This window comes from Taeniopygia guttata, chromosome Z (genome assembly GCF_048771995.1).
Source record: "Taeniopygia guttata chromosome Z, bTaeGut7.mat, whole genome shotgun sequence".
Classification (NCBI taxonomy): domain Eukaryota; kingdom Metazoa; phylum Chordata; class Aves; order Passeriformes; family Estrildidae; genus Taeniopygia; species Taeniopygia guttata.
The window spans coordinates 48,426,830-48,449,366 of record NC_133063.1 but is presented as its reverse complement, the minus strand read 5'-3'; the positions used below and the strand labels follow the sequence as shown (position 1 = coordinate 48,449,366).

Below are 22,537 nucleotides of genomic sequence, written 5' to 3'. Positions count from 1 at the left end.
AATGTCAGGCAGTCTTTTGTGTCTTCTGACTGCCCAAGGATGGGAGACAGTTTCAAGGAGATTTAAGGGAAGGGGGGGGAAGAACCCCCAAGCCCTGCCAGGGAATAATTTGTTCAAATGAATGGTTCTATTCAGCTGTTGGAGTGCTTTGCTAATTGTGTTCGAAAGAATAAAAGCAAACCACAAGCTGCTTTCAGCAGCCGGAAAGAACGGTTTCACATGCCAGCTTATTAACAAGATGAATTCTATTAGTAAAACATATTTAGGATTTTCATGACCAACCCTTCACCCCTTGGAATTAATGAGTGTTTTTATTTTCTCTAAGAGGAGTATTCACCTGTGGACTGCTAAATTTGGTGAATACAGCACTTTTTTTTCCCCCCTTAAGTTAATGCTTTCTCAGTGTATGAAAGACCAGTGTCATCCACGGCAGGGTCTTACGCAAAACTACAGTGTAATAGAAAGTAACAGATGACATAAAAGAAAGAAATTATTCTTCTCTCTTCCAGTGGATTTGTTTAGTTTTTCTAGCCTATCTAAGCATATTTTTGAAGCTGTCTTAAACCATGGAGGAGATAGTGTAAAACTGTGTGTATATCTGGAAATAGTAACATCTGAACTTCTTGGGAATGTAAAAGTTTAGAGTTGATCTTCATGTTTATGTTGTATATTTTCCATAGTCCTGTGTTTTTAACTTGGATTTCACAGATATTCACATTCCACTTTGCTAAACAGGCATTCAGAAATTTATGGGTAAGGCGCTCTTTGAAGTACTTGCTGGAAATATACCTTATTTTCCACTAGTCAAGTGTGAAAATTATGTCCTCCTGCAAAATTCATAGCCTTTTTCTGGTTTTAGTGCTTCTCCATGCTGTTTGCATGGCAAGTAAACCAAAAGCTAATTTGTCCCATTGAGGTATTGTTTCAATATAAATTTGTAGGACTTTTGACACTGGTACAGAATGGTCTTCAGGGTGGGCTCTGAGAGGTTTGAATGAAGGAAAAGGTAGACTATCTCATTTTGTGTAAAATGTCACTTGAAAAATGAAATACCTTTACTTAACAGACTTTTTAGCAGTCACCTCCTTTTTCTGTGAGTCTTATTCTCTGGGTATTGCATGAAAATATAATTGAATTGGAAGTTTCATTATTTACTTGAAGAATATTCAGCTGAATAAGGCATGAAGAGGAGGTTTAGGTGAGTCTGTTCAGTGTCTGTTCAATGGTGTTGCAGCCAGCAGCAGGGTCCTGGGCAGGCAGCTGGAAACTGTTTTGCACTTGGTAGATGGCTGATGTGATGCTCCAGCCTCAGCACCTTGGGTGCTGTGGGGGGTTCACCTTACCTGTGCTGATACCTTCACAGTGTGGTCACACAGATTGGGTTAAGAGTCCAGTCTTTGAATTCTGTCTGAGCCAAGGGTTTGGTTATGAGGGTGGCAGGAGGTGTGGAGAGGGAGCCATGCTTTGTTTTCTTTAGGGATGTAAAGGAAGAGCAATTCTGCAAGGCAAGAAATGTGAATTCCTTGTTCAAGTGCACCAGGGCAGAGGAGTTGTTGTCTCCACACTGAGGTGGACCAGGAAAGCTTTCTTGCACTCATCTGGGGTATTGGTATGGTGTGTAGGTGATTCTGAATGGCAGCAGGTCAGGGTGTAACTGTGATATTCTCAAATGACAAGTCTTCTAAAAAAACAGCATAAGTGGCAATCATTAACACCTCAAGTCTGAGATCTCTTGTTGTGTCAGCGCATTCATTTGTTATGGCTGAGTGCTCAGAGGCTAAGATGAACCTAGCCCTGGGAAAGGCTTATTCTCCACAGGGAAGAAAATGTTTTAACAGAAGGCAGGCCAGTCCTGTGGATGAGTCTGGTCACCATGGTGTATGAATGTTGGCAGAGACAAGATAGGCAGCAGGGCTTGGGTGTGCTCCACTCCATTGGGCTGTAAGAAAAGGTCAGTGTACAATGTGCCAGCTCTGATTTTTTTATTATTTTTTTCAGGGGATATTTAGCGATTTTGCTAATGCAGAGGGGGTAATGTAGTCATCCTGTGAGAATGGGCTGTGTGAATAGAGGCAGTGGTCTTCTCGTGCATTCAAGGAGGCATAGGAACCTGCAGGAGGATGCTCAAAACTTTCCTTCCCTCTTTAGCAGATACTTTTTTTCATTAGGAAGAGAAGTCTGGGACAAAAAGAAGAAGGTCTAGCCCATTCTAAAAAGAGCAAATATATCAAAGTGTATTGAAAAGACAAGGAGTGTCTCTGTCCCAGAGCAAATGAATAAGAGGGGCATGAGAAAAGGGCATGGAACAATGGGAGGAGAGGGTAGGTGAGGATGCTTTTTGCTCCGTGGCTGGGAACAAGGTGACATTTACGTTTGATGGGAAATGCATGTGCACAATGCATCCAGCCTGCAGACTACAAAATACCTTAGAGCACAAAACCAAGGAGGATCTCAGGGATTAGACAGTCAATATAGATGCAAGGAACTATGAGAGTGAGTCTTTAGTTTCTTGGAGTGGCTGCAAATCCTCAGATTCAGAGATATTAACTACCATGCTGCTGCTGAAGAGTGGGAGGATGTGTTTCATGCTGCTGCTGAAGAGTGAGAGGATGTGTTTCAGGTGTGCAGCTGGAACCTTACTGCCTGCTAACAGGTATACACAAATATCTGCTGAGAGCTGCTGTGCCTTTCCTGTGCTAATGGAATCCTTGCAGGGATGCCAGCAAAGGGGTGGTTAATTAGCCAGCTGAACACCTTTCATTAGCTATCTGAAAGAAAATAACAAAGCCAAATAGTTAAATTTTAAATTATTTGGAATGGAAACATGACTAATAGCAGCCTGAGGGTTTGCATTAGTTCCATGTCATTAAAGTTTACAAGTTCATATGCCTATTTACCCTGGTATTTAATAAAAGGATCATTTGTCATGGCAACTACAGCCTCAGGTGGGCTCTCTTAGCAAATTATTTACTCCCAGCCCAGAGGACCCCCAGGTCTTGGCAGGTCATACCTTTCCCCCAACACCTGGATTTCAGTTCCAGGAGTGCCTCCACCTCAGAATGCCCTGCAGACAGGGGAGGGGAAAGGTGGAATTGAGATCCTCTGAAAGCAGATTGGACCCTGAAGTTCTCTCATGCTAACTCAGTAACAGGAGGCCCAGAGCATTTAGATGAAAGGGGGAGGGAATTTAAAAAGACTGGTGCCCTGTGGAGTTTTGTAAGGACTTTACTGCAAGTTCGTGCAGTGGGGAGTTGTTACCTGCCTGTGTGAGAATAAGAGGATCACATCATCCTTCATTCTCTACCTCTTCTGCTGACAAGGGTGAGGTGGGATGCTGTTCTTAGGAATCCTAGTTTTGTATGCCTAATTTTTGCCTGGTACTGAATAAAGATCTTAGATTACTAATCCCAGCTGCAAGTATACTTTTGAGCTACACACCACTTTTGACTGTGTGTAAATAATTTGTGTTTATCCAGCCCTTAAGACTGTAAAGCAAGTAGTCTGCTGGGTAATCTTTGCTAATCTGCTGCAAAGCAGAAATAAAATGGTCCTTTTCATCAGATGTTTTTTTTTACCCCATCCAAGAGTTTACCAGCCCACCAGCTAGTTCAGCATGGTAGTATGTAGTGTAGCATGTTCAAATTCAGTTTGAACATGAGTTGTCTCCAAAGTGATACAGTGATTTTTCTGAGTTTTGCATGAGAACTGATGTGACCTTGAGAGTTTTTAATAAAAAAAAAGAAATATGTCTGTGATTTTTGTGGTTTGGTGATAATGTTAGCAATACAGAACCCAAAACAATTGCACATTGTACAAGAATAAACATTAAACAAAAAAGTCCTTCCTGTTTGTCCTATCTTAGCATTAATTTAAACCAATTTAACTTTTTTTAGCAACTGCAACTGATTTTTTCAGATAAGCAACTGTCATCCTGAAAACTGAGATGTTCCTGCTTGTAAAACATTCTTTCCTGCTGACATCAAAAACTTAGTATCTAATGAAAGGATGGGGTGGTGTTTTTTTGCTGCTAAGTGTTTATCTGCAATTAAAATGTTCCAATGTAAATGCCAGCATAAAATGTTAGCATTCATTACAACTGTGTAACAGATTATCAGACTACCAATGGGAATTCTTAGAAAAATCTATTTAAAACAAGCATATTTTAGTTTCTGTATGTCTGTGTGTTTTCAGCTGAAAAGAATAACTTCTTTAGTATCTCTTGTGTTTCACCACTATGACGAGATGTATAATTTCTGGACATAGTTTTGGAACTCATCATGTGAATTGCCACATAGTTTGTTAGAAGGCAGGAAATTCTAAAAAAGTAGGAAGGTTAATTTTATAAATGACAGCTGTACCTTCTGTGGTTAAGATCAGTTCAGTATTCAGGCAGTCACAGTACATGTGCTATGTGCCAGAGATCCTTTGCAATAGATATTTATCTGATGTTAGAAATGTAATATAGACATGGGCTATTTCACCTTAACTGCAGGAGCACAATACTGTATTCTCTGATTCTATCCTTTACCTCTATAGGTCACCTGGAGCCCTTTAGAGCTAAATTATTAAGGTGAATAATGTATGTGTAAATCATACATAAAAGAGAAATTTCTCTAAAATTATTTTTCTGTAGGTTGTTGAGTTCTGGTACAAAACAGTTCTGCTCCTTAGATACACCAGTTGCATCCCTTTCAGGGCAACATTAAAAGGTAATGCAGGAACCAAATCCACAGAGGGATAAGGTGGCAAGTAGCAGTTTGCAAAAGGAATCAGTGAATGCAATGTAGAGCCAGAAATAAATCCCACACAGGTTTTCAGGGGGAAAATTTGGTCTAGAAGACCATCCTGTTCCTGGAGCAGGGCAGTCCTCAGCTCATCCTGCCCCTGCTTTGGCCATGCCAGTGGAAGTCTGGGGAGAGTCTGAGAGCCCAGTGATGTAAGGCTGTGGGTTGAGTGCAGCAGTTAGAGCTCCTTGATGTGAGCTGCCTGTGGGTAAGGTTTTAACTCTGCTGAGGTGACAGTTCCTCTTTCTGTGTTTAATGGAAGGAGCTCATTTTGGCTGTAGCTGGAAATTTCTGCCCAGCCTGTTAGCAGCAGGCACTGGGGCTTTACAGCCATTTTTTAGATAACCAAGGAGAGTGTTGCAAGCAATAAACAAAGAATGGGCAGCTTTTGCAGGCAGTGGGGTGGAAGGTTTTCTCCACACCTTTGTATCTCAGTTGCCACTGTAGCCTGACATGTTTTAGCTGATATTTCACAGTGCAGCTCCCTGTAGTCTGGGACTGAATATATTTTTGCTTCAGGTCACCCTTGAGACAATGCAATTTGTGGCTGCCCAGCCAGATAATTATGGGTAAATCTACTAGTTGTTCAAGAACGGGATATTAAGAAAAACAAGGAAGAAGGCTTGAAGAATTAGATGAGATACAATAGCAAAGAAGCTGGCTTTGTGGTTAGTTTTCTTTCTATAACAAGAAAATAACCTTCACTGACAAATACCCTTAACTCTCTGTATTTGGCTGCCTTTTTAAGTAAATCACAGGTACTGCTGTAATTTGTTAATTTACTTTTGTTTTCTTCCTGTTAATTTATTTTATTTCAGCAGACCTTTTCTTAGAACAAAGGGCTGGCTTCTGGTCCACAATTGGCTTTAAAGGTGGATTGGAGTTTGTTGCTAGTGGTACTTCAGTCCTGTTGGAATAAACATCCTCTTGTCTGAGTGGAGCAAAGGCAGCAGTGGTTTGGCATGCCTGGAGTGCGCATCAGCTCGTGTACCAGCTGAACAGTGCAGGCAGGCAGAGGCATGGTCTCACTCTCAACGAAATGAGTTTAATTGCAGCGCAGCATTTTTGTGTCCAAGTCAAACAGAAAAAAGCAGGGGTCTGACTATACATCTTAACTCTCAAATGGTGCATGCAGGCTCTTTCATGCTGGAGGTGGGTGGCTGCTGTGCTGCAAGCAATGCTTGTGCCCAAGACACTCTAAATGTGGGCTTCATTTGCAAATTTCTCATGCCAGGGACACATTGCTTGGTGTGCAGAGTGCTTGGGTGGAGCACAAACCTCATCTCTTCTGCTCTCAGCATCACTGTTGCTCCAGCAAATGTTGTCAAGGAGATGAACACAAGCAAGCAGCCTTGTTGGAAGAAGCCTCCTTAAAGGAAAGTGAGGTCTTGTTCAACTGCGGTGCTGAATATTTAAGCTATAAATTTTAGAGTGGAGTATTAGCCTCAGTCTTCAGAATTCCACTTATAAAGTCACGTGCTCCCCTTAGAAAAATGTCATATGGATTTCGTAACACCATATAAACACTGTCTCCCTGTGAAACATAAAATTGATGTACTTGAATAAATCTCTCTTAGATATGCACGAGGTTTTACTGTTACACTCTTCCTCTTTTCCTAGGGAGTGATGTGAGTTCAAGCCCCAAATAATAAAGTGAGTTTGGATATATCTTTAGAAAACCAAGTCATGAGCCCTGACCTCATGTGCTTGAGTGGGTGCCCATTTATCTATTCATGCAGACTGGATATCAGTGAATAGAGTGTGAGGCTCTCCTTGTCTATGGATGTGTTACCCAGAATTTGGTGTAATGCCATATATTCTTTTTTAGTTTTTAAACAAATATTGTGGAAATTGCCTTCTCAGAAGAAAGCATGTTTTTCCATTATTTTTTCCTTTTTCTTACCATTTGTTTGAAGCACTATGGTCCAGCAGGGGAGCAGTATGATTGCCCAAGCAAACAGTCTGTATTTTTAGTCCAAGGCATCTAAACATACAGATTTGATTAACTGTCTTTTAGCTTTAGGCTTCTTTCCAGTTCCTGCTTTGTTTCCACAGTGATGCATCCCTGTCTATAGGCACCCTAAGACATGCTGTTTATGACAGCTGGCTATGGGTGTATCCTGTGGCTTTGCATTTGGTGTGCTTGGGAGTCCTTGAAATCCCAGTCCCAGTGCATGTGATCATTACCCAGCTTTTATCCATAGATGATATTCAGGGGTTCTGTGAGTTTCTGTTGCATAATCAAGTGAAGAAATCCTGTGAGGATCTGAAGAGATGGATAGTGTGTTAGTAAAAATTCTGATAATCCTGTTAGGGCGGTAGTATGCAGAATGATGCATGGTAGTGTTATGGCAGTAGGACTAATACATTACTGCAAAGGCGGAGCTACACATGAGCTGGAACTACACATGGTTTGAAATGTATTTCACCTTTTCTCAGGTAATGATCAGGTGTAAGAATATTCTTCCCACAGCTTCACATTCTCAATCTACATGTCAGTTTGACCCAGAGTTTCTCACTGGGATTACATAAACTAGAAGTTTAACAAAAAATCAATTAGTAATAATGGTATTTTTTCTTAAAAAAAAAATAAACATTAATTCTTTCTGTATTTTGATCATCTATTGTATGGGAATCATGAGCACCTTGTTCTAAATTTGTTCTGCTCCGAGCAAGGTCGTAGCAACATATCAAAGAACTGCTGAAGTATTTATGGCCCTGACCATCTCAGGGCCATAAATAAGTACTTAAAACAGCATGGGTTGTGGCAGCGTCCTGAATGGGAATATGCAGCGTCAACAAATGGTATTAAAGAAAGAAATCCCAGCTGCGGAGTTAAGTGAATAGTGCTGGATAGTGAGTTAGCTACGTGTCAAGAATGCATGTGAGAGAAGTTAGTTATGTCAGGGCTTCTTAGAAAAGCTCATAAAGAAGGGACCATAATTATAATTGGCTTGGTGAAGGAGGATTAAAACAGGAGAACTGACAGTTATTTGCAACTGTTTGGAAAATACTTTTATTGAGATACCTTGTAGGAGTGTGAGAAGTAGGAGCATTACATCAGATACATAAATTATTAAGATTTTTGCAAAATGTCTGGGTGCAGCCCTCTGCAGTTCCCTAGGGTCCTTACTGTTTGAGGCTGAAACTATAGTTTGACAACTTGAATATCACTATGGATGTCATGGAAAGTAGATGCAGAGACCAAATGTGGGAGATGTTGTTTGCCTTTTCAATAGAAAAAGAGTGGTGATGATGATAATGCTCCCCACTAAGCATGGAAGTGGTATGAATTGCTGTAATTGCAGTGATTCAGAGCTGGGCAGTTCCAGATGGAGGAGAATGATCTTATTTTACACTCAGGAGGCAGGATATGGAAAGTTATGGGCCCTGCGTAGCTGTATCTTGGCTGTCTTCCACATCGGTAGTATTTTGCACTGCTGTGTATGCTGTTAACACCTTGGTATATATGAACAGTGTGGTCACAATATAGCTGCTTGGGGAACTATAACTTCAAACTGGGCAAAATTATGCATGTGATTTCCACTGAGAGAGGTTGTTGGGTTTTGGTTGTTTTTTTTTTTTTAATTTGTTTTTTTTCTGATAGGAGATGATTAATTAGAGTAGAAAGGCAGGAAAATAAAAGGGGTATATGTCTTATTCACCCGTGCACTTGGCATACTTGCTTTTTAGGTGTATGGTATTAGAATAGGATGTGAAAGTAATACAGAAGATAGCTGAGAAAGAGGTTTCCACATATTTGTACTGCAGCCTCCAAAGATGTTCAGCAAACCTCGCAGCTTCTCTGCTGCCAGCAGCATTGCTGCCATGTTGAAGGGATGCCCTGGACAGCAACATTTCTGTAGCTCTGACATGCAAAGTATGATCACAGCATTTGGAGCTCTGCTCACACCTGTAGTTAAAAGGCAGCTTAAATGAAAATAGAAAACACTACATTAAAAGGCACTGCTTTGTGTCAGAGCTCAACTAAAATAACTTTTAATTACCTATAAGATTAGTGGGCCTTTAATCAATTTTATACGCTGTTCAGTTTTTATCCTGTGGGTGTCTAAGGTTGAACTAGCACATTATTAATTACCATGGACACCTTCAAGCAGCCTGTGAAGACATCTTCACAGTTACTCTCATTCCTATTTGAAGCATTCCTGGAATATAAACTTTATAGTCTAGTCCTTTTTAATGCTTTTTCTGCAGCAAAGAGCAAACCCTTCAAAAGTTTTTGCAGACATTACTTCACATTTTAATATTCCTCTGTCCTACACATATGTGTATCCTACAACTTACAAATGATTGAACAAGATGATATGCAGGAAAACTATTTCCTTCATGGGATCCTGTATCACCTTGCAAGAACTGCTGCTTAAACATATTCCTGGATTAATGTGAAAAGTCTCAGGTGTGGCCAGCATATGGTTTGGCTGGGGAGTGCAAGTGCAATCCCATCTGCAAACAGTAGTTACAACTCCTTCAGAGGATTTTAAATGGCATAAATTATCCATAGTTTCAGCTTCCTTGACAACATGAGATAAAATGCTGGGGTTTGTGTGTAAGCAGCTGAGCAATGGCATAAATGACTTTCTGACGATTTTTAATGTGACTTTTCACATGTAATGTAAGGGGTTTTGGCCAAGTGGAGCTTTGGCAAGATGCTGTGGCAGCAACCTCCCAAACTGCCAAGTGAGTTTCGACTTACCTGGCAAATCTTCAGTGTCTACAGAAGGTTTTTGAGGCTGGTGGCTTGAGTAGATTTCAGGTTGAGCAAATTAGCTGACAAAATGGATTTTGAAGGTTGCTGTGTTAGACTGAGAGGTCTGCCATGGACAAAAGAATTGACAGATAGTTTTCCTTGAAAGAAATGACAGCCACAAACTGTAAATCAGCCAGCAGGGAGGTATAGCTACTGGAGAGTCTAATTTCTCTCCTGAGAGAATGTCACATTAAGAAAGCTTAAGTTTGATCTCCCACAGGCCACTTGGACTCTAACGTTGGCATACAAAGCTTTGTGGTTTCTTGGTTTAGTTGGGGTTTTTTTCAATTCGGAAAAGTTAAAGCCCCTGCTGGCAAAGCCTGTCCTAGTATGCTCTCTGTCCATCAGCTCTTTTATTCCACCAAAAGCCTGACTTTCACCTCTTCTTTCAGGCTTTCTCTTTAGTTCAGAATAACTGCAGCTGCCCTTTAGTCAGTGACTGTCAGTGTGAGCCAAGGTGTTCTGCCCCTCCTGTAGCACCATGGGCTCTTCCCTGTGATGAATGTGATGCATTCAACTGCAGCATAGGCTGGCGTTACTGAAAGTCCACTTTTAAATGTCAGAGCAATGTACACTTTTATATTATCAGTAAATAATTCCGAAATTCTACTTACTGTTGGCAACTGCTTGAAGAGTGCAGGAATGTCTTGGATGCAATTACATTATCAGGGTTTGATTAGTTCAGCTAAGCCAATCAACTATGTAATACTTCTTATCTGTGGAACTGTTATTTAGTTAACTGGCCACATGTTTTGTCTTGTAACATTTTAAATGTCCATCTAAACCTGTGAAAGTTAGAGTAGCACCTCATTTACTGGCATTTTAAATTGTTTAGATACACTGTAGTGGAAGATAAGCTAAAACTTACTTATGTCCAGGAGAGTATTTCTAGCGGCGAGTTCCCTGGAAGTGGCAGTGAGAGGCCCTATAATGTGGTTACACTTCTGCTAGGATGTCAGGAATTTTTTATTGTAGTGAAACTCTGGGTGTTTAGGAACATCTTTCTTGCAGCTGAAAAGATAATTCATTCTGAATTACTGTGCATTGAGTGAGTACATTGCACTGCTGAAATGTGAGTTGCTGCCTACAGAAGAGGAATACCTGTGCTGCTCTGCATCAGCTTCTGCTGATGGGTCTCCATCTGAACTCCACTCCTGAAATAATTATTGCTTCACCACTGCAGCACACCAGGCTCCTGAGAGCAAACTTGTAGTGTTTCTGCAGCAGTCAGGTGTTAACTGTTTGTGTAACTCAGAGACCTAAAACTGTGGGTTGCCTACGAAGGTTCATTGGCAGCAATCTTCTTTTGTGTTAGGGTTATAAAGCACGGTTAGGGTTATAAGGGTTATTTCACTTGTTGCATGTAACTTACTGGGAAAACTATAAAGGACAGGAAAAGGTTCCTCTGGCAATTCCAGAGAACACATTACTGGAGATGGTAAATAGTTTTCTCCATTGCTCATTTGCTAGTGGAGAGATGCTTGGCTGAACAGGGGCCAGCAGTGGAAGTGGTAATCATTAAACAAGCAAATCCACTAGTTGTGCTCTCCAAAAAAAATCATGAGAGAACATACTTCCCAGTCCCGAGAGGTGCTAAGTCCCCTGTGCAGAGGGCGGGGGTTGTACTCACTGCTGTGGGATGAGGGTGCTCAGCACCTAACAGAATCTCACATGTTCAAGTGCAGAATTTGGGCTTCTGGGCATGGGAACTGGGATCTGCAAATTTTGCCCCTGTCTGCAGAGCTGTTCAGACACAACATTATGAATGTCCAGAATAGCAGATAGTGGTTAACTGTTTTTAAAAATGGGTCAGAAGTTCCTGTTGTTCCTCTGAGGTTTGGTGTTTTTTGGGTTTTTGGTTTTTGGTTTAGTTTGGTTTTTGGGTTTTTTTTTTTTTTTTTTGGTTTTTTTTTTTTTTTGGTTTTGGTTTAGTTTGGGTTTTTTTGACATATATTTCTTTCTATTCCAGCAGCTGAGAAAGTAACTCTCCAAATTAGTCACTTTGGTTAATTTGTAGATTCTCTTTAGTCAATCAGTTATCTAGGAAAGAAAAATTTTGTTATATGTCAATTGCCATTGTTTTTTTTCTTCTTTCTTTTTAGGTGAACATGTTTGTGGAAGGATTCCATGATGCTATTCTTCTTTATGCTCTAGCTTTACAGGAAGTCCTGAAGACTGGTTTCAGTAAGAAAGATGGGGAAAAAATTGTTCAACAAACACGGAACAGAACATATGAAGGTAAGAGGTACATATGAAGGTAACAGAACATATGAAGGTAACATATGGAATTCCAGCTTTCAGAGTTAAAAAACTTCAGGCCTTTGCTCTGTGCAAAGTAAGGACCCATGCCTATTCCACTCCTAAGAGAGGAAAGCATATGAAGAGAGGAAAACATATGAAACCATTTGCATCTTTAAGGCTGGCTCACATAGTCTCACCAGACTGTCTTTTTTTTGCATCAACTGTCAAGGTCTTGACTCAGTTCAAAAAACTCTTAACAATTTTGTGACCATCTGATGTTGTAAAGAAATACCAATGATTTTCTCAGGCTCCTTTATTGTTTTTTAAAAGATTACAGCTGCTCGCTTTGCTCATGTTCATCTATTAGCTCTCAGATTGCCTCATTTTTTCCATTTCACTTTTTTATCTTGAAAGCCTGGGAATGGATAGAAGCAAGCAGGTGCCAGGGTTGGGGTTATTTTGTGTTTCTCAATGGGATTCCTTTGGGCCCTAGAAGGATTTCCTCCAGGCTCCTTTCAGGAGCTGTGTGTGTTGTCTCAGAGACAGCAGCTGAACAGCACTGTGCCTTTCTGTGCCTAATCCTCAAGGCTGCAATTCTGCAGTGCAACTGGCACTTGTGTGTCACCTTGCTGATGCAAAGCAATGCAGACACTTTTGTCAAGTAGGAGTTGTAATAAAGAAACTGAAATTATTGGTTTAATCTCTTAAAATATTTCCATCCATCTCTTTAAAATATTTCCATCCATCTCATATGATAGTCCAGTCATTTGATGTAGGACTGGCAAGATTTCCTGTGGAAATGCCTCAGAGAAGGAAACATTTCCCTTAGATAAAAAGTGAATGATTCATCTGAATGTGTAAGAAGAACCCCAGTGGCCAGGTTCTCAGCTCTTGAACACATTGGACATAGTGTCGGAAGGCAAGAAGGGCAGCAGCTGCAAACCATTCTTCTGTTTTCAAATTGTGGTATGAACACAAGGCAAAAGAATACTAAGGGCAGCTTAAGGGAGCACTTAAGCACTTTAAAGCAAGGGATTGCTTTAAATTATGCAGGTTGCAGTCATTCCATAAGCTGTCCTGTACTATCTCTAGGTTGTGCTTAGCATCCCACTATATCTCTTCATATCTGTGGCTCCCCAAAACACTCTGTTTTAAGAGGGAGGGAATCTGGTGTCTAAGGGTTTGCTTCTCTGTTTGTTTGTGCTGTGCATGAGCAGATGCCCCAGCACAGCCAGTATTTGCTCCTGTTCTGTGCTCCAGGAAGCCACCAACTGGTGTGCCCATTTATAATACCATGTGCTCCATGTGGGCTACAAGGTTGATTCTCACACCTTGCTTGTAAAACCTGGCAGGGGGAAATAATGTTCTCTTTCACCATTTGTGAAAATCAGATGTTTCTGGTGGCTGACCTGGTCCACCTATTCTGAAAAGGTAGCTGAGTTGGGCTGTGAGGGTGCAGTTGATCAAAATTCTTGTAAGTCATATACCTTTTCCTCCATATGGCAGTACTTTGCTGGACATAAAATTCATCTTGAAAGAGGCCTTTAACTCAGTATCTTGCAATTCAGACCCTTCAGGAAGATCACATCACTTTATTTTGCCTGTGAGCACCTCTTTGCAGTGGATGCAGCATCACAGAGTATGGTTCATGGACACCCATCAGGTTCTGCTGCAGGACTGAAGCTTTGTAATTCCCTTTGACTTTTGCAGGCCTTGATAATGAGAACTCCAGTTTCACTGAAGACATACATTTAACTTCTGACATGTAGACATCTGATTGTCTTGGCACCTCATTTTACAGCCTGCTCTGACTTATCAGGGCTCCCAACAGAATGTAGATGCTGCTTCCTGCAGAATACCATCTGCCTGCCAGAGCTGCACAGACATTATGGGCTTAGTGAAAGGATAAGGCTGAGGTGATCAAAGGATTTCTTAGTGATTGGGTTGTTAAAGACAGCATGGTATAACTTCAGGGCATATCTGGTAGAGAATATTTGTTAGTCATTGGCATTTCCTCTGAAAATGTACCAAAATTTTTTGTATGTAGGTATCTCACATAAAAAAAACCAGAAAGTTGAGATAAAATTGCACTTTCATGCAAATGCAATTCTTGATTAAGGTTGTTTCAAAATTTCATACCTCTGTTTTTTAAGGAAATTGCAACTTTTAAAATTTGTATTTCTGGTCCAGATGAAAAATTGAAAAATTAATCTTTGCCAACTGAAAAAAAATTCCATAGTAACTCCAAGTTTCAATTTTAGTACCTCTTCTCAAAAACAGAGTTATGGCTTTCTTAGGTCACAAAAGTATCTCTTCCAATTAGTACTTCCTGTCAGATCCAGAATCCAAATTGGTGTGTAAACACAGACATCTCAGTTCTTCAGAGTGGCCTCTTCTTTCAGTGTCTTACAGCCAAGTGCTTGTTACACCCATTTGATTTCCCTGCAGTAATTGAATTGACAGCGGCTTGGTTATGGTGTTGTTATAATGAAAGAGGTGCTCGACAATAATCTTTGATTACTACTACATATTTTGAAAACTACAGCAAGCTGAAATATTCCTGACATCACTAAATCTGAACAGATATAAGATAAATGGAGGTGAGTTAAGCCTGTTGCACGCTCACTATTGCTAGGCACGTTGGGAGAAATATCTGAATATCTGACCTCCCTTTTCTGATTGACTGTCACAGAGAGCCTGAATCTCCATGGCTTTGTGCCTGGTCTAGGCATGTATTTGGTGTGACATGGATGTACAGTGACTCCTGTTTGCCTTGCGCGGTTGTAAATGGCTGTGTTTGGTGTCAGGCAGTGCAGGATCACATTTGAGAATATCTGAGGTAAAAAAGCATATCAGTAGTCTTAAGATGTCTTCACCACAGTTAGTTAGTATTATTTGATGGATTTTAAGAACCTGTTTGACTTACACATTGAGAATTTGAAGCCAAGCTTTTTGTACACAAGGACGTACATTTAAAAAGAGGTTTAGATTGAATACAATCTAAACACAAGGATGTGTTCATTTCCCATGACAGATCAAACAAGTTGCCCTAATGAGGCTGTGCAGTTTCCATCCTTGGAGATTTTGGAGAGCAGATAAAACCTTGAGCATTCTCCTGGCTCTGAGCTAGAGGTTTGGCCCAAGATCTCCAAAGCTCTTTCAAACTTGACATATGAATCAATGAGTCCTAGTTTCCCCAAAGTCGTCTAGAAATTGTAAAATGGGGAAGTGGAATGGAGCTCTAAGAATATAAACCAAACTGAACTTATTATGTAGTTAATCTTAAGTAGATGAATGCAGGGCTTAATGCATATGTAGTGCATATGGTACTCCTTATCCATGCCATCTCCAGTATCCCACTGGACTGGTTATATGGGTGCAGCAACCCCTTAAGCCTATGGGATCTATGTCTCTGCCCCTGTGTCCTCTGCAGCATATGAGCTGGACTCTCTTTATTGAGGCATCATCAGATTTTTCAGGGTTAGGCTCTCTATAAGTAATTCACATTAAGTATATCTGTGTTTTAGTTGTACATGCTCATTTTAGGATTAGACTTTTCTCACGTATTCTCCAATATCACATGTTTAGTATTTAAAAAGGAGAAATGTTAAGAATTCAGGAATGCAGACACCAAGATGAAATTACAATTTCTTCTGGAATGCCAACAAAAATGCTGGGAGACTGATGAGATTTCCTGTCATATCGGTTTGTAAAAGCCTGTCCACTGTTTTCATGTTTGCTTGGTAAGGCTCAGTAATTTAACTAATTAATCTTCTGATTCCTCACATGCCATTCCTTAGGTATTGCAGGGCAGGTGTCCATTGATGCCAATGGAGACAGATATGGGGATTTCTCTGTGATTGGAATGACAGACCCGGAGGCAGGCACACAGGAGGTAAGGAAACAAACATGACTGCAATTGGCCACTGATGAATTAGTAATTCAGTGTAAAGTAACATGATATCATCTCTTTACTTAATAGTGGCTTAATCTTAGCAATTTAAAGACCAAATCCTTTCTGTAAGATACCTATCTTGAAGTAGTTATTTTAAGGTTTTTAAAGTTCCTTCTTTTCTTTAACAATACAACTTCACATGATGCTGGCCTTTAACTAAATAGTGAATTCTCACAAACTGGCTAAGCACTGCTCATTTTGAATATGGGAAATTATTTAAAAATGAGCAAGAGTTTTTATTTTTTGTTAGGAAGAAATATTAATCTTACAGAAACAGTGATGCACAAATTGTCCTGATATATTAAGACAAAAAGTGCAGGTATTTAAATCTAACGATGTGCTCAACCACAAGCGGGAGTGCAGACCTTGCCTGGCTTTGTTTGTCAGGCAGACATTCCTGAGTGCCTTCTCTTCAGCATTTAAGGAACATTTTAATCAGATGGTTCCATATATACCAGATAAATTATTCGACTGGATGCAGAAGGATTGGAAGAGATGGACTATGAAAAGATCTGTGAGGAACAGTACCAGCTGCACACAGAGAATAGCATGTCTGGGCTGAGTTTATTAATACATGCAGTGCCCTAAGTCCAGCTGCAGTGGATGATTTTGTTCGTTGCAAAATCAGCATCAGCCTCAGCTTTGCTGGTCTCCCCAGCTTCAACAAGCTCAAACAGAAAGTAGCAATATCTGAGCTGGACATTTCAATGTGTGGTTTTGAGTCCAGTGAAGTTATGTTGTTATTGGTACTGCAGCAGAGAAAAATTCAAGTAGCCCTGTAAAAAGTGTGAGGATGTCTTGTGTGTTGTAATGTGTAAAAGTGATAGAAAAACTACTCCAGTAAACTGCAGACACTCCCAGGCAGTAGGAGTACAAAATGATTGGGATGACTTTGGTGTGAACACTCTGTGTTTCTTCTTTTGTTCAGCCCAGTAGCTTTTTATCCCATTTATCAATTTAATTTCCCTCTCTTACCGTTCCTTTCATTTCACTTGCAATTTAAACAACCTTGTTTTTAAATGTTACATTTATTTTTTTTTACTTCTTGTGGAATTTTCCTGTGTTTTATTAGGTACATAAATACACATGCAATTAAGATTTTACACATGATTGCTTACTTCTTTTGTCTGCCACATAATTACTACTTTCATTTCTCACTCTAAAAACATTGTTTCTTTGATAACTTGTTCTATTCATTGAATATTTTTTTCCTGTGTATGAGAATGTTTCTCAGCTGTGCCAGATGGATGGGAGTTTGGGGACAGCTGTTTTCCCAAGTCTATTCACAGAGTTTAAAGCTAGAAGAAAACCTGGATTTCCTAGTTTGACCTCTGCTATATTAGACAAGGCAGGTTTCTTAACCTTTATGGAGCCCTGTAGTTTACACATGACTAAAGCTTATACTGTAACAGGCATTTATTTTTGGTTTGGAGACGCTGAAAGGACGGGGACTGCCTTGCTGGTGCCCTTAATGTTTGTTCCACAGATGAACCACTCCCGCTTTTCAAAAATCGATATCCTACTTCTGATCTGAATCCATGTGGCTCCTGCTTATAGCTTTTTGTTCTGAAACCATTCTGCATATTTTCTTATTTATTAAGTTGTGCTACTAGAAGACTCACCCATTCCTGCTTAATCTCTTAATAAATAATCTGATGCCTGTGAATGGGCTCTATGTTACCCAGTTTACTGGATTTGCCTTTATTTTTGGACAAATGTTGAACACATCCATTCTTCAAAGGATTTATATCCCAGTTTCAACTGAGACAGAAATTAGTGTCTTTATTTAATGTAAAATATACCTTTGTATATTTAACCAGAGTAAATGTTCTTTTTTAAAGTCATTGGCTTCAAAATGAAATTCAGGTGAAAGATTTGAAGAGGCTATCCATGAATTCTAAACCCAGTGCATTAATATCTGGGTTTTATCTTTGGGAGGACAAATAGATCCATTGATGTGCTTCTGCTATTGCTTCTGACCACTTCAGTGTCACAGTATATGGCCCTGCTGCATAGATGTTTTTTAGACATATTGCTGCAGTAGATTCAATGTAGGTTATCTTGAATAAAGCCTGAAACTGCTGAAGACAGGACTGAAATCCTGAAGTGTCTTTAAGAATTGGTATGAAAAGATCTAGCCTCTCACCTGCCAGCAGCCCCAAGTCCTTCTGGGCAGGGCAGCTCTGGGTCTGTCTATGCCCAGTCTGGATTCTTGTCTAGCTTAAGCTGGGTTACAATCCTGAGCACTCAGCTCACTATGGAACAAATTAATAAAAGCCCAGGGAGAGTAGGAGAAATATTTAGAAGGTAAAAATCTTGTGTAAACTGGATTTATATAGAAGAGAAGCCTGAGGGTGGAGTCAGATAAGAGCCTGTGAATAGGTAAAGCAATGTTTCAGAAAGGAAGGGGTTCTATGACCACTGACAATTTGGTAACAAGTGATGGATAATTACAAAAAAAGAATTTTATGTTACATGCTAGGGAAAACAACTGACAGTAAGGCTAGCTAAGTTCCAGAATAATTGGTGCAGAAATTGTCAAGTCTCCATCTTTGAAGGCTTTCATGAACAGATTAGATAAACATCTGTCAGGAATGCTTTTGTTCAGCTGATTCTGCCCTAGGGCAGGGCATGCACTGCATAACCTCCCACAGACCCCTTCAGCCCTCTTCTCTGACATCCAGCATCATGCCACAGCAGTCGAGTCAGTGTTTCTCTCCTGTTTGCTTCACTTCTCTAAGATCATAGGAAAACCTTTTCATCCATTTCTTGTTTTGCATAGGTGATCGGGGACTACTATGGAAAGCAGGGACGGTTTGAAATTCGATCAAATGTGAAATACCCGTGGAACTATGGCAGGCTGCACCTAGATGAAAGCCGTGTTTCAGAGCACACGAGCAATACACCGTGTAAATCATGTAAGTTTAGTGACTTAATGCTTCTGGGCCAGCTCTGAAGAGGAGAATCCATGAGTCTCTGCAACTTTATGGGCTATATTAAATTGTTCAGCCCAGTTGTCCAGCTGAGACATGGCGACTGGCTCTTTCTCCCGACTGCTTGGGAGGTTAAGGTCTGACAGCCGTGGGTAGTATGTGGTCTGAATCACTTCCTTGAATTTAAACTTAACACTAATCATGCACAGGCCAGAGCCCTGGAGGCTTTAGGTCTTTACAGGAGCCTTTCAGCCAGAATGAGGGATGTAACTGAAACCCCAGCAGACAATAATCACTCTGATAATTACCAGCTGTGCTGGTGGGAGCAGCATTCTCCCAGTGCAGAATGGTTTTCAGTCTTATGAGAAGGCACTATGAGGGGCCTTCATATGAGTGAAGCTCACTGTGAGGAGGAGTGAAGACAATTGAATGGGATGACATCTGTGAATTCAAAAGGCTGGGACTACCCTCCATGGGGCAGGTGTCTATTCTTTCTTGACATCACAGACCTTGTTGTAGTGAGTAGGACATTGCAGGGAGATTGGAGTAGGAGGATACTTATGCTTCAGTGACAAAAGGTGGTCTTAACTTTTCACAGGAGACTAATTGCTAGTCTGCAGTGAAAAGATAACTCCAGACTGGTAATTCTAAAACCCTTGAAAAACAGGTGTGAACTCAAACCATCTGCTTCAGTGTGGTACAGCTATGCATCTTCTTCCTCTTGTACAGACAGAATCCCCTCAAAGGGTCAAGGATGAAGTTTGAAAAGGAGGGAACAGTTTGATTTCCTTCTCTGTTCCTTTCTACAAATCCAGGTGGGAGTGGAAGTGGGAGTAGACTACATGTATATAAAATGCCATTGTTCTTCAGGAGCCCTGCACTTCCCAGAGACAGTCCCTCTTTGGGCTCCCCTTCAGCCACTGTATCCCTGTTCTGCCTCTGTTGAGATTTGAAGCAAGTCAAAAGTCATATGGCTTTATCTTGAAACAACATATCTTCAGGAAATTAGAAAAAATCAAGGAACTGTTGGATAATCGTAGTCATTTTAATAAACCTAGGCGGTAGAGGGTTATTATTCTTATCCAGGTAAGATGAGTTTATTTCTATTACAGTGTCTCAAGGCATATTCAGTGCTGATTTCCATTATGTGCATCACTGTAACTGTAGTCAGTGTTATGATTCAGACCAAGCTGTCCAGGCCAGTTACCTAGCAATATTCCCTTGTATCACATCTCCAGAATTCTGCTTTCATCTGATACTGATTTGGGGGCTTTTTCAGCCCCAAGGAAAGCAAGGACAAAAGGTAAACATGCAGACACTGCAACAGGTTCTCATGGAGTCCCAAGCTCTGAAAGGTCTAACGTTGGTCATTAATTTCCTAATTGTGTGTACTTTCCAATACATGAATGCAGATAGTTCTCAGTATAAACCCTGATTGTTTATTTTCCCCCTTTTCAAGCAGGTGGTCTAGGAGAATCAGCAGTTACAGGAATAGTTGTGGGCGCCTTGCTTGGAGCAGGATTGCTAATGGCTTTTTACTTCTTCAGGTTAGTCCAATTCATTGAATATTCTGTAAACTTTTTATTTGTCATCCAAACTTCTCAGGTCCTGGTGGGACATCCTTGATGGGAGACAGAGAGGCACCATAACAGTGTGTCATAACATTTTCACCAGAGATGGCGAACACACTTAGATTGTCTTTTTTGTGTTTATCCAAATAATTTTACTGACTTGGATCTTCATCCTGTAACTACTTATATCCCTAAGTAAAGTTACTCATGGAAGTAATTCCAGTGAGTTCCAGACATTCACAGTTGCTTTAGTAAAGTGTCCTGGCCTTGAAAGCTGCCTTTGTTTACTGCTCCTTGCCAGCACAGTTGTGCAGGCTGTGATCTGCAAGAGATTTATATCATTTGCCTGGTATTGAATAGAATTGTACTGCAGAAGAGAAAGAGATTTCTGTTTTGGTGTAAGAGAGCATTTGGATTCCAAAGCTGTGCATTTAACTTAATAAGCTGAGGTCAGTGCAGGGTGATCAGTGTTTTATTCATGTTTAAGTTAAATAATTCTTACACTGCTAGTCAGCAAATGTAAAGTCTTGATAATTGATCCTATACTGATGGAATAAATTAGTTATGCATGTTCAGCACTTTATATATACAGTAATTTATCCTTCTGCTATGGAAAAGCTAGATAGGACAATAGAATTAACCTCTGCATACAAGAATCAAATAATTCTATACATTAAAAAATAACTGGTTATAAAAAATGTTAACAAAATAAAACAAGCAAAGCCTGCTTCAATTCACCAGGACACTTTCAGTGTTTCAAAGAACCAAGCTTATTCATCAGGTACTTACAACTGAAGTTCTGCAGGGTGATTTTATCCTTGCATATGTTCAGCGCTTATATAGTATGTTTTTGGGGTTGAGATACAATTAAATTGGCTTGGACTGAATAAAGACTATTTTTAAAATAAAAAGGGAATAAAAATCTGTCTTTATATTTTATGTCATCAGAAGTTCTTGCATCTGAAATAGATTCTCAACCAGAGATGACAGCTGTTAAGTGTGGGTTGCAGCACTGCTGATATTGGGAGGGAATTGGTATTTGAGGACAAGAAATAAAACAACAAATATCCCGGTCTGGTATGAAGCTATGCAAAGTATCATTTTGAGAACAGGCCTTAAACTTCTAGTCATTTGACATAATGATTTGGATTAGAAATCCGTGTGAGCAAAGGTTTCTGTTTCTAAAAGTAGACGTAATAACCTTGAGCTCCACACCCAGTCTTTTCATGTATGGTCAGAGGGGAGAAATGAGCACTTTTCTTCTGACATGCAGTTCACATCATCTTAATGTTAAAGCTAAACTAGATCTCTTAGAAGTGCCTTTTTCTCTGGTTTCTGAAGAAAGCTGTGGGTGCTGTCAGGTGAATCTATATGTTGGAGATGTCTAAAGACCTGTGGGTGAATTTCACTCTGGAGATCTGATTGCAATTGCTCAAAGCAGGAGCACGGACAACCTCCTTATTCCATCATTAAATAAATACTTGAAACATAACAAATTAGGGTGCGTGGGACAGATTTTCAGAAAATGCAGGTTTAGCATTTGCGTGCCCAAAGTAATTTGTACTTCCAGCTTCTGTAGCTTTTAAACTGTAAATACTACTAATTACCATTCATTTAGATCTGTAATTGTCACAGACGAGTATACAAATACAATTTTGAGTGTGCATACCAGCAGGTAAAAGGTCTGGGGAGTAGTTCTGAAATGTATTTTGACCAGATTTTAACTTAAACACCTGTACATCTAAAATCTGGACCTGTCCTTGTGCAAGAGCTACTACTGTACATGCTCTGACCCATGTAAGGGTCTGACTTGAAAATGTATAAAGAAATTAAACAACACAGGTTTTTCACCTTATTTTGGAGCTTACTGATACAGACACAGGTATTGAGGGAATATTTTCAGAACTTCTAGGTTGCCACTTTCTATTCAGCCATATTGCTTGAATCAAAACTTTGGTGTTGTGGAAATCTTGCTTCCACTGCTGCATACCTAGCTGTGACTCCTGCTACCTGTGCTGGTGTAACAGGTCTTTCCTTGGCCTACAGTGTTTTTGCCATGCATCTCCTCCAGCAGTACAAGCACATGGGGCTGGACTAATGCCCTTCTGAAAAATTTGTCCTGAAAATGAGTAGAAGCCTAAATGTATAAAATGTAAAAGTGAATCAGCTGATGGTTTTTGAAGGGAGATTTGGGTACTAAAGAGGAAGTAAAAGGCAGTCAGAGGGTTTGTTTGATGTACAAAGCATAGCAGAATTCTTCAAACGGGCCAAGAGGAAGACACACA

The 22,537-nt window shown here is 40.1% G+C and overlaps 1 protein-coding gene across 2 annotated transcripts in view; it reads left to right on the top strand.

Annotated features, from left to right (window-relative positions):
• The window catches only part of NPR3 (natriuretic peptide receptor 3), a 45,801-nt gene that overhangs the window by 14,662 nt on the left and 8,602 nt on the right, over positions 1–22,537 (top strand). The window contains exons 4-7 of one of the 2 annotated variants that reach the window (XM_030257962.4): positions 11,655–11,790; positions 15,594–15,688; positions 18,531–18,666; positions 20,144–20,228. In XM_030257962.4, the coding sequence (XP_030113822.2) occupies positions 11,655–11,790; positions 15,594–15,688; positions 18,531–18,666; positions 20,144–20,228 (452 nt within the window). Of the gene's footprint in view, positions 1–11,654; positions 11,791–15,593; positions 15,689–18,530; positions 18,667–20,140; positions 20,229–22,537 lie in introns of both variants that reach the window. The other variant, XM_030257961.4, reaches the window with a different exon arrangement.